Source organism: Micrasema longulum, unplaced genomic scaffold, assembly GCF_059751315.1.
Source record: "Micrasema longulum isolate JH-2025_06_02 unplaced genomic scaffold, ASM5975131v1 h1tg000223l, whole genome shotgun sequence".
Classification (NCBI taxonomy): Eukaryota; Metazoa; Arthropoda; class Insecta; order Trichoptera; family Brachycentridae; genus Micrasema; species Micrasema longulum.
In genome coordinates, this window is record NW_028277428.1 from 118,690 (window position 1) to 132,287 (window position 13,598).

At 28.8% G+C, this 13,598-nt stretch overlaps 1 protein-coding gene across 4 annotated transcripts in view; it reads right to left on the reverse strand.

Annotated features, from left to right (window-relative positions):
- Positions 1-13,598, reverse strand: part of LOC148283558 (lachesin-like) — a 70,224-nt gene that overhangs the window by 37,049 nt on the left and 19,577 nt on the right. For all 4 annotated transcript variants that reach the window (XM_088243655.1, XM_088243658.1, XM_088243656.1 and 1 more), the window contains exon 3: positions 9,709-9,771. In XM_088243655.1, the coding sequence (XP_088099781.1) occupies positions 9,709-9,771 (63 nt within the window). The remainder of the gene's footprint in view (positions 1-9,708; positions 9,772-13,598) is intronic.

Genomic DNA, 13,598 nt, shown 5'->3' on the forward strand with positions numbered 1-13,598 from the left:
AAAAGCATACAAAAATTAACATATAAACTATCAAGTAGTACTGAATTGCATAAAATGCATTTCATCAGCAGGTGCTTCTAGTTAAGTTCTTATATATAAACATAATCTTATCTGTTAAATTCTATAAACATATAAAAACTCTTATTACTATGGAAAAAAAATATGTACCTACATCGAAAAAAAAAATTTTCCTAGTAAAAAAGAAAAACACAAAAAAGTTTCAATATTAAAAACCAGGTTTTAAAAGCCAGATTCTTAGCAGACGTCTTTTTCTTGAGCCAGGTTTTTATTTTTTATATTTAATCGGAGCATATTATACATTTTTGGTGTATTGTACTCTACTATTCTTTTCCCGTATTTATTATTGAATTAAGGGAGAGCTAGTCCATTTACACTAGTAAACCGAGTATTGTATACATGCTCCAATTTATTTCTATATTCAGATAGAGACGCTTGCTGAGAAACCAGCTTGGACCATAATAGAGCTCTAACGGATAAAATATTTATAGATTTATACAATAAGGATATTGGAATATCGTGTCACTGAGAGTACAATTTTTTTTCAATTAATAATTTGATCATTGAATTTGGTAAGTTCTGAACAAGGTTAATGTTTGTATTACTGGAAAAAGCCCATGAGGCTAAAGCTTATCTTATAATTAATTCTGAAAGTAACAAATAAATTATTATTCTTAAAGTACTATCAGGGACATAATATTTAAATACAAATATACATTTTACCAACTATTGATCTAAGTCTATTACACATTTTTTGTACATGAGCATCCCATTAAAAATGGCAATAGATAGTTAATCTTAAATAAATATACTCACTAATATTTTCTTATATATCACAAATGCAGGGTTGTATAATATTCTGATGGATACAGTGAAAATCATGAGCAATTATACAGGGCTCCAAATCAAATTTGACATTTGGTGATCTAATGTGCATTCATTTGGTCTTCTTAGCATTGATAATCAAACTTACATCATGCGAAAATCTTTGCAATTGTATCAAATCATCCTGTTTTTATTTCTCAGCTGTAACTAAATTATTAAGGGCAATACTAGTGCAGTATCATCAGCGTACACAAAATGTTAGGCATTCATAAATATCTTATTTATAATAGTTACATACAGTTTATTTAAATTGTGAGTAATAATAACACCAATGGCGATATTTTTAATATTATTAAATCCATAAGAACAACTTCAATTAAAAATAATAAAACTGAAACAAAACAAGGAAAATAGTGACCTGTACTTAAGAAAGCGTGTAAAAGATCATGAGTCCCATTAAAACGTCTTCTAGGTTCTTTCTAGCTACCCTAGTTGATGCTTGTGTGCGAAAGAATTGAATCGTAAAATTTCATTGCACGAAGTGATTTTCTTCAGGCTCGTGTAAACAGACATTTCTCACAAGGGTTGGAGGTTTAATGGGAAACTACCCTTAGAATCGGACCATAAACCAAAACATAGACGACAATAAACCAGGAGGCTTTTTTCATCTCGCTCTCTGCCTCTAATCTCTAACAGAGCGAGACTTTATCGCACATACAACGTGTCGAATAAAATAAAAAAAGTCAACCAAAACCACTGGACAAAACTATTTTCTTATTTAGAAAAAAACATTAACAATCTCAGAACTTGACCAAATATTGAGGTTTTGGGCTTAATCCACATTACAGTAAAACAGAGTAACATACATTTATTTATTCATATTTTTTTCCATTATAAACTAAAATTAATAATAAAAATAATGTGACCTCACTGGGGTTACCTGTGCCGAAGACACTTAACAATATACTTTTATAAAATATTTTTACATTTATGAAGAAACAAAAAAGACTTAATAAACAGGCATAATTAACAAAATGTTCAGACGGTTTTAAACACTACGTATTTATGTTTATAATTCATTTATGTACATCTTTATTATAAAAATTACAAAACGCACAATTAAAAAACTAAAACAAAACACAAGCAATACATTTGTGGAGCGGTTGATTGAATATTGGTTTGGGGAATGAAACAATCCATTTTACTTTTACCTAGCTCAACTATCCAATTTTTTAAGGCCTTTTTAAACATTTTCTCGTTACTAATTGTCCCAAAATCTCTTTGTCCAAAAGTGGTATTAGTTTGTATTTGTTTAAATTGTCTACGTGTTGAGAATCTAGTGATTACATTTTTGTATGTGATAGATTGTAGGGGTTATGGGTTATCATTTGAGTAAGAATAGTTTTTGAATCTGCAAGTGAGAATTGTTTTAGCGTATAATTGCTTTGGTGGCAGAAGTTGTGATTAGTGGAATATTTATTCAGTAGATGTCTGTATCGGGACTCTGAGTATTATTTTAATTATGGATTTTTGTGCAACAAATACACTATTTAAAATTTATGCATTCTACTGCCAATCTGCCAATTCTACCAATTATGTGCATACACAATAAATATGTTTTATTTTATTTTCTACAAAACCAGTTTATTAAAAATAAAAAAAGGTTCTTTCTTTAAAAAAAAGGGAAATGTGTTCCCTGACGCGAGATTTTCCAGCAAAAATACACCATAACCAAATCATGTATATTTATTATCAATGAAATTATAAATAAATGAATACTGAATGTTATTGAATTTTGAAAATAATCACTTGCCGACTTTTTATGTCTATTACCCGTATTTTCAATAATATGGAAATATTTGACATTAGGAACGCTTTGAAAAATAATGTCCCTTCAATCAATAATCAAACAACCTTCAATTTATTCCATTAGACGATCTTCCACTATAATGGTCACCATAACCCTATTAAACTCACGCCCCTCCTTTCATTTCCTCCCCCCTTTGTCAATTATTTCACCCACAAAATCAAACATTTTGATAAACTTTAATCAGTGCACGTAAGGATTGCCTACTAAAAGCATGTGGTTTCAAAATAAGGGATATAAAGGCATGTTATTCAAGGCAAAAGACGGGTATGTCTCGAAACCGGTAAACACTGAACAGTTGATAATTGGTCAAACCCAAATATTTAATAAAATACTAAATCACAAAGTTAATGCCTAAAATATTAATAATTATTAAATAAATTCTCGATTTCAAAACATCATGTCCGATAATTTCAAGAATACGCCCCGTGATCTTAAAAGTTCTTGATTGAGGTGATATTGTGATTCCACACTATCTCGTGATTAGATACCGCGATGAAGCTTTTACGGTGATGATAAAAACGAAGCTTTGTCGTTACATGTAAGCATTTATTCCTTATTCAATTAACGATTTTTTTCTTACATATTATTAACTTTCACTCCATTTCAATCATTTTTTTTATAAATTAAAAATTGTTTTTAAAAAAAAAAAAAGCCGTCTACGCAATTTTAAAATCATTAGTATCGCTATCATTCCCTTTCCGCATCTAATGGTGCTACCTTGGTATATTAGCCGAAGCGTGTCTTAGGAAATATGATCACATTTCTCATTATCGTAGGAAACTAAAATGGACTCCAAAGTCCTAACGCTCCAATATACCTCAGTGCAAAATTTCAACGCTTATCCGTTCATGGTTTAACGTCTTTGCTGTAATTCTAATCTCAGACATTAAAAATTTTCTGTCTTTAAAAAACACACACCGTCCTAAATTCAAACTAATGATATTAATCTTTTTCCCACGATATATTTTGTTGCTTTTTAATAATAAGGAATATTTGTACGTTTATAAAAGGAGCAAAAAAATCATACACATTTCTTGTATACTCACGAACAGGCCATGCCTTTTTGGAATTTTTTGTTTACTATTCTCACTATTAATATGTATTTCATTCTCAGAGTAATAATGCGCCAAGCTATAGATGAGCCCAAACGTAGGAAAATCATTCGATGACTATTGGGTATTAAGTTAGCTACAGTTCGCAGATTTAATACAATAAGGTGGACAGATTAAAATCCACTTCAGTGATCTGTGCATCACTGGGTACCAAATGGGAAATAATAACGATGAAATAGTTTGAGCTATGAGATTGAATTGTGTCCGCCGACTTCCTAACTGGAAAAAATGGTCCCCGGGTTGAGAAAGAATTATTAAGTATTTTAATATGGAAGCACAAAAAACTAAGAGCCGTAAAAAATTAATTTAAGTACTTAATTAATCAAAAATACAAGGTAATCTGGTTATATTTCTCATGTTTACGAGATGAACCATTTAAGTGTAATTGAAACTACGAAAATTGGGATAAAACACGTTTACAAATGTTATATAAATTTAAGTAATATAATTTATGGAACTTCGCCCGCTACATCCATAAATTTTTTCTCAAGCTCACTCTGAAAAATATGAAATTTAATGTGATTTACTTACCTGAGAACTTTTTATACGAATTTTTATACATAAAATTGAATTTCTTTGACGGCGGAGCTGTCTTTGATAAATGTAAACTTCCAGAACATTTTTACTCTCGATGTTTTAATTAAACTTGTGTAAAAACGTATGTTTTTGCCGAAACAACAAGATTATCTTTGCGAAAATGTTTATTCTCAAAAAGACTTTAACGTTTTTCAATTTGAGCTATACATAATTGTGTTTGGAAATGGGTGCTTTTTTTATTTTACTTTTGCTCTTTTAGAATGCTTTTATTATATTCCCATAAATTGGATTTATTGGAAAATCCGAATAGAATTAAACTGATTTCTTGATAACTCATCAAGTTTTATTCTAAATTAAAAACTTTTTTTACAATATCCGATGCCTATTCTAAAAAAAACTGCTTGCACAAGAAGGGTTCTCAGCTAACTTAGTTTAACTAATATTAATATTGTGGTTGTGGTCCCGTGGGTAGTGTTGCGGACTCTGGATCATGAATCCAACTAAACTGCAAAAAACTGTTTTTAACGAATAAATAAAAATGGTTGCAAAATTGAAACATTTGTGCAAATTAAAATACGTACCTACTCAATCTGTAACAACTATTCAAAGTGTGTATTTTGTCGTAATACAATCAATTCACAGTTAGCAAAGCATTTATTTATTCATTAAAAATTACATGCGTTTACGTACCTATTCATGAATTATTAAAGCTTTTTAGGCTAAGCCTGTGTACCGTAACCGAAAACTATAAGGGCAGTTCTGAAGGTCATAAAACGTTAATAAGACGTTGTTATAAATTAAATATTACAACAAGAAATATCTCCTTAAAAAAAAAAAAACATTTTATAAAAAAAGGTTTGAACTAAAATATTTCCGTATATTTGTTTTTTTTTTAATATTACCGGAGGCATAGTTTTACTTTGAAAAAATGGAAAATGTCATAAAAATGTATGTGATTAAAAATGTTTTTATCTCTTTTCAAAATAAAAAATATAAAATTTTGCTTCTGCTACTTTCCTGTTCAATTTATTATCTTTAAATTATTAAAACAAAATTTATTTTAATACTTAGTCTTTATTGATATCCTAGATACCTATGTTTAGTCTGAATTTGAAATGGTATAATCTGCCCATCTAAAAGAATATGTATTTTACTTACATAAAACTTATAACTATATTTTTTAATAGAAATACCTTTATAAAATATTGTTTTTATCTTATTTATATTTTTGTATTCTTTTATCATTGCGCAATTAAAGAAATCTTTTTTTTTTTAGATTTCCACATTTTGCGTTCGTTTTACCAGACTACAGCCTTAAAGACTGAATTTAAATTGTACGTTTGTAAAAATTAAATTTTTTGAAGCGTGTGCCACTTGTAATAAAATAAAGTGTACGCTTTCAATGTAAAGTTTCGGCAAACGTTTTACTAAGAATCTGCATATTGTTCGCTAAGTTAAATACCACTTTGCACTTAGATTTAACCCTTGTCTCGAGGAAATGGTTGGAAAATGTATAACCTAGGATATTGATGTAGGAAAACCGGCAGTTGGGCAGGTAAGTTTGATAATATTATGATGATATAATAGAAATTTTAGGGCAGCAACTAATAGAAGTTCGTATCATAAGCACGTAAGTCATAGCGGTGTGTACCTTTTGTTGTACTCCGTTAAAAACCGAGTTCTATGTGTTATTAATTTTGAACAAAGTACAACAGTTAAACAATTCAAGGATATTTTCTAGTAAAAATACAGATAATTATATTGCATATGTCATGTTTTCCCAAAGTCACACTGTAGGGAAATATCACATACTACGAAAACTTAAAAAAATATGTGAAATGAATTTACAAAAATTAAATGTTTAAACTTATAACATAAGAAATCAAACACTGATTTGAGTCTACTGATGTTCAGTAAACTCAAATCCGTGTTTGACTTTTTATATTACAAGTTTAAATATGGAGTTCTACAAAATAAACACCAAATTAATATAAAGCAAAAATTATATTTGAAGCACTTTCTTTGTAGTTATTCATTATTTTATTTTATTTTATTTTATTTGGGAAATCAACAGTTCTACATACATTTTTTTAGTAAACAAACAGATATAGTGTATGAACTCAGAACTAATAACAGATTTCCACAAAGTTTACAAAGTTAGTAAAGAAAATATATTACATTTCAAATAAATACACACAATGTATGCATATAAAAATGTTATTTTCATGTACTCAATAATCAAAGAATTTTTTAATATTTATTTTAAGAACATTAAGTTACTGTAAATTGGGCGGGATTAGGACAAAAATGCTTGAAGAGAGGGTAAGGAGGGGAAGGGAGATGTGCATATTTATTATTATAATGTCTACTAAGTTACGTAATGCATTTAAAAAAAAAATAAAAGAACTTTGTTTTTGATCACTAATTTTTATTTTCCAAAGACCGGTTTCAAAGCAAACAAGCTTCTTCGTCGAGGTTTATGTAACTAATGAATTGATTCCTTTTTTATTTTTATCACGTTCACTAAATACTACACGTTTTATTTCTTTATTTTTACTACACATTTATTTTATTTACCAGTCAATATGAGTTAAGTGCATACAAAACAGGACAAACGCCAGGTAATTGAACACATGCAAGAAACAATGTGATATTATAATAATATAAATTTACAAAGCTCATTTCAAGCTTGTAAAAAGGGATGAGAAAATATAAGCTTATGTTAATCCTTTCCATCAAGAATTCGTCTTTGTGCTTTGTGTAAGTATGTAAAATACATAGTTATTTATTTATCATTGTATCTCTTCCAGTCTCGACCAATGCCAATATCAAATTATTATTATCAATCTTATTCCAATCTTCCTTGTTTCATATTGTTATCTCCCGGGACAATGCCTGCAATCGAACTAATTTTGGGCGAAATGTTCCGATGTTCATGTACGCACGGAACGTTTCATCTCTTTCTTTCTCGTGAGAAAATCTAGAGATAAGACATTAGCTTTGGGACAATTACAGAAATGACCCGCGCATTCAACAAAACATGAATATTTGATGGCGCTTGTGCTTAAATCTAGATAACATCTATAAAAACATGATGATTAATAGGTTCTTATATATTTCAATGAAAGATTTTCTTTTTAAATATAACAAAACCTAATTGCATCATATTAATAATTCTTAATAATGTATTTAAGGTACATTATTTTATTAAGTGGCAAATTTAAGGGGGTCATTGACCCAATGGACATAAGGGAAAGTTGCCACTGACTTGCGCCATTAATTTATCAGTTTATTTTTTAAGCAAATTTACTACGCTATTAACTCTCCCTTCCAGCTTATGTATATTTGTGGCTAGTACATATTGAATCTAATAATTTTTTCATGTCTGTAAATATAATACATACTGGGTTTAGATTTTCAGTATTATCGTTAAAGATTTACATACTGCCAAAAGCGTGTCGCATTGTCGCGGCGATAAAGTAAAAGAGTACCGAATAAACGATTATTTCAAAAACTTTTTACGTCTCACTCTCTACGCTATAGATGTATTCATGAAGAAGATATGACTTATATGCGTGATCCAAGCCACCTGTGCTACTCAGTGGCGAGCCGTAATTGAAATTTTTAGGTAATCACAAATAATGACCATTAATTTTTGCCTACGGATAAGTACATGATATTGACGAAATATAATTAAAAATGACTATTTTTTCCGTGGTTCCGTGAAAATCAACTTAAACAACGATTATTATTAACCACGCGATGTACGTAGCTTTTTTAACGCTATTTTAAGACAATACTTCTACAAACGTTTATTAACAAATACCACCATGACGTTCAGCAGTAACTGTCAACACTGAGTACTGGCCGATTCCTTTCAAAATGAATAACGCCTAAAACAGCAACTGCGAACGCCACATTTACTATGTGATTCATTATAGGTCAAAGGTATCCTATCAAAGAAAAATAGTCCTTCGAAAATAATGTTCAAAATATTAGTTTCCACATAGAGAATCTTCAAATAATGTTTGCCATCTGCAAGCTTGTTTTAGTATTAAAAAAGCTGACTTGGGTTAATGACGTAAAATATTGAACAGTTATAAATAGGGACGAGGTTGTCGATCCCTTTAAAGTTAGATATTAGCAATTGGCAAAATTTGACAAATCGGCTTTCTTTCCATACTTTTACTTTTATTTGCTTTTTCTATTTCTTGATATTTTCATGTTTTTTTTTCATTATGAATTTTTGTATTGATTATTTTTGTACTCAATCTTATTTTGAATATTATTTATTACTCATATTTCTAACAGTGTAGAGTGAGTTTTTAGAAACTGTATATCAATTATCATTTCAATTATGTTTTTATAAATATAATCTTTTTCTCTTGATTTCAATGTTACCATTATTTCGTTTTTTTTTCAATACTACTATATTTTACTATTTTGCTTTTATTTTGTTGATTTCAATGATACTGTTATTTTGTACATTTGATTATGTATGAATCTAAATTTACATAATTTACATTTTAATATTAATGTCTGATTATCTTATTTAAATTGTATTCTTTGGAATTTAATTTTTTGTTACTTACACTTTTTTTCTGGATTGTTATCATATTGCATCACATGTCAATTTATTTGAATCTTATTAATTTGACTGGGTATTTTTATAGTTAATTATTATGGATTGACACGGGCACAGCCTAAAAAGCCTTAATAAATTCACTTTTATTTAAACGAATGTAATTTTGAATGAATGATTTTTTTCTGTATGGAGGAAGCTGAGGTAATCGGTTGGTTTTATCGTTCACTGAGAACGGGATGGGCGCTGGGCGCACACCATGGATATTTTTTTTGAAGGAAGATATAACGGTTGTAGTGATTTATAATACATTAAAGAAATATATATATTTTCGTGTAAAGATATTAACTATAAAATATTATTATCGAAAGTCAAATATAATGGTAAGCTGTGCATAATCGCTTGTTTTGCAAATAAACTTTTTCATACATTCATTTCACAAAATATGTAGATTTTATAAAGCGTTTTGATGAAATTTCGTTGAGTTTGGATTTTAAAATAAATAGTTTCACTTATTCTAATTTTGATTTCTGGTATATGAGTTAGAATGTAGAATTTCTATAAAACATAGAATATTTTATTTTTGTAGATATTTTACTATGTGAAAACGGTCCTCAATTTCAATATGTATTGTTTTTTTTAAATAATACAATTATAGGCGATTTGCATTCTTAAATTTTACAAAGTTTTTGAATTGTCAAATTGTAAATACGTAAAAATAAATAGTGACGAGACAAAAAAACACTTATATTTCATTAACTTACCATTTGTGTATTCATCAATGGCTGACGGTGATTGGCTGACTGAGTTACTGTTTGTTAGTCGACCTAAAAAATAAAATAAAAATATTAATAAATAACTATTACAAAATTGTACAAATAGACGTAAACAATGGGGGGGTTTTTTTTAATTGGTAAAGTATTGGTGTACAATTGCAGCGTATCATTTCTGTTACATGAAGGAAAAATTATCAGTCTTAAGTTTCAAGTGCCAGTCCAGGGACTATGAAATATTCTAGTGTAACAACATCCTTTAAAGTAAATATTTCATATCGACCATGCCGGGAACTGAATTTGAGACCTCTTGCGTGATAGGTAAAGGCCTTAATCATTACACCACGAGGCAGACCTCTTCTGACTTATAGTGTTAAAAAATAAAACATTATTTGATTCTGAAGTTTTCACCAGGAATCAAACCCAAAACCTTTCATGAGTAAGCAATTATCTAAACCGCTACCCACAAAGGCAGCCTGTAAACGAGTTGATTATTGTAAGTGAATTAATAATTAATTTTACAAACATGCGCAGGAATTAAAAAAGTATTAACAAAGGTGGTATTTAAACTGAACGAAAATTGTTTTAATGAAACACAGTTGATTTTAACTTCAAATAAAAATTAATATTTTAAAACATTATAGTATATTATGACTTATCATTGGCTAGTTTAAGTGATCATTTTACACTCCATATAAAATTCGCCATTCTGCTTATTTTTGCTTCCATCTGTTGATCTTTGAGAAGTTAAAGAGCTGAAGCCATAATGGATTCGGGTGAGATTCTGATCGAATTATTTCACCTACATACTAGGCGACGCCTAAAAATAATTTTCAATTTTAATACTCCTTCTTGAATTACCTGTATATGTAAACAATATTTTAAGTTTTTACATGAAAGAATTTAAGGAACATAGATGTTCAAACATAGGCAAAACGATGAATGTTACACAGTATGTAAAGTGGGCACAAAAAAAACATCCAATGACAGGTAAATGCCTAGACTTCCTAGATTCTTCAATTTAATGGTCTGCATCTCTGTTGTAAGGTATTGAAAAAAAAATCTCCTTACAAACTCAAAATATTATGAAAAAACAACTGTCCAAAAGTCCAAGACGAAGTTTAAAATTTAATAAATACTTTCAAGCGTTGCCTAGTTTCTAGGTAATATAACTCAGTCAGATGAATCTCAGCCGCATTGATAAATGTTTCAGCTCTCCAATGTCTATATCACAGATTTTTTAATTTTTTTAAATATAATATAAAGTTACATGTTAACAGAAAAAAAACATAATATAGCATAATAACAGAATCAAAAAACGAAACAAAATACCACACCCAAAAAAAAAACAGCATCTTGTGCTTGCTGTCGGATTACAATATTAATAATTTAAGTACAAAATACACATATAATTAAAAAAATAAATGAAGGAATATTTTTTTATTTTTAAAAATGAGTGCATATACGTATGCATGCAAATGCGCATGCGAGCGCACGCATGTATAATTAACCAAATATACACGCACACGCACACTCGCTCACAGGCACATACACGAACACCCACATACATACTGTAACATGATGAAGAAAATTATAAAATAAGATAAGAAAAATAAATTTTTTTATTATTTTATTATTTTATTATTTTTTGCTGATTTTATTTCATGTTTCTATATTTGTTATACTGTGGTGGTTCAGGAGTTTTGTTTTATTATAATTGTTTTTCAATATTATTTTATAAATTGTCAAAGGCGTAAGCCGTCGAAATAAATAAATAAATATTAATATAATTTTTATTAAATCCCAAGGGGGTTGGATCCAGTCCTTGTCTTCAAATATTTAGACAAACTCAAAATATCGTGGTCAAACAAATATTAGTCATAAAAGTGAATATAATTTCCATTTCAAATTAGCTTGCAGAGTGTAACAATGGGAGGAGATTGTTAATTTATTTAGATAAATGTATTTGTTTATATGCGTATGCATATATGTGTATGTGTGTGTGTTGATAAATGAATTTGTGCAAAGGTTGTAAACAAAGGCATAAAACAAAACCAACAAAATGGAGAATGCCCCGGGGGACAAAGGATTGAGGCTTTTTGCCGAGTCCTCTCAAAAGAGTTCCGACATGTGTTTCGTACAGGCACAAATGAGTCGTGAAGAGGAATAACGATCAATGTTTTAAAAAACGGAATTTTCAAAAAGTTTTTCCGGTTTTTTTTTTAAAGGTCTCCATCTCCAGTTGTTGCGAATTTAAAATTCGTAAAAACTACCCGTAATAATATTTTTTTCTTTAAACAAGGAAATATTACATACTAAGAAAAACGATACAAATATATATGAAACGGATTTAGAAAAATCAATTGTATTTTCTAAATCAATATGTATATTGTGGAGAAATATTTTTCGCACACAACTTTAAAAAATATATTTTTTTAAATGTTCCTATAAAAATGCGGCATATTTGGCATTGATAAATGTGATTTTAAGATTTGTGAAGATTCTATAAAAATTTTAACGGTTAAGAATAAAGTTTAAAATAAACAGGAATCGGCCAATGCAATCACCGTTTTCTCGGGAATTCAAAATTATGAGTTTGAAAGTATATTTTATGTTTCTAACAAGAAGTAATAAAGACATTTTTTTACTTTACAGTAATTCATAGCAATATAACTATGAAATTGTATAAAAACGTGATATTTTCTTATTAATTTTGAAAGTTATGCTTCTCACCTATGTTATTTGAAAATGTATACATATATAATACTCGTATTACATCAAATGAACGTTATGTAAAAACTATAAATTTTAGTGAAAAAATCGTAATCATTTCTCAATCCACACCCAGTTGTATATCTTTCTTCTTCTTCTTTGGCTTTGTCCTCTCCACTGATAGATAAGAGTTCTTTAAAAACGTCTATATTCCTTTCCACCCACTTTTATCACACATGTTTTATCCACTATCGAGGCAATGACATAAACCCATCTTTTTTGTGACCTTCCAACACTTTTTTTGTATGTCCATGTTTTCCACTTTTTTAATCTGGGTAAGGGTTAAGTAAATTAAAGCGGAAGTAAAATACGATAACCTTTGCACCATCTTGAATAAATATTTTTTTTTAATAAATTACGTTTTTTTTCAAGTAATATTATTTGCGTCCTTAAATAAATTGAAAAACAACAACCCAAGAACACACTAAAATAAATAAGTGGTTTTAATTTTTTTAATTGTTAATAGACGATCAAAAAATGGCAATTCTATATTTTATTTTATTTTCTTATCGTATTATAATTGCTTTGCCTTTTTAGAGTAAAACAGTTTTAAATTACTCCACCCGTGACGTCAGAATTTGTAGTTGGTGAGCTAAGCTGATATTTAAAAAGATAACCCTTACGATCACAAACTGACAAAACTGCAGTGAGGGGTACAATGAAAGTTTTTAAAGTTTATTTGTTTTGTTATTTTCGCGGTTTGATTGTAAAGAAATGTTAAATTTTCGCTTAATTAGTTTAAAAAAAAATAAATGATATTGATTTGCGAAACTGAAGAAAGACTCAAGTCTTTATGAACAGTTTCGGGAAAGGGGTGGATGCTTTCATTGTAACCCCTTACGTATAAAAATGAGCTAAACATGGCTAACTGGAGGGCGAAAATCTATCACAACAAAAAATTGATTGGCAATTCTAAACAGATTTTAATTAAAACTTATGCAATTATGTTATAACTTATATTTACATATAATTTAAAATACTTGGTACACTTTCACTTATTTGTTTGACCAATTAGCGTTTTCACCCTCTAATGGGTATTTTCAGACTTGTCTGAAGTCCAAGTATTTTTAATTCGTAACTTATATGTAAATGTAAGTCATTGCATCATT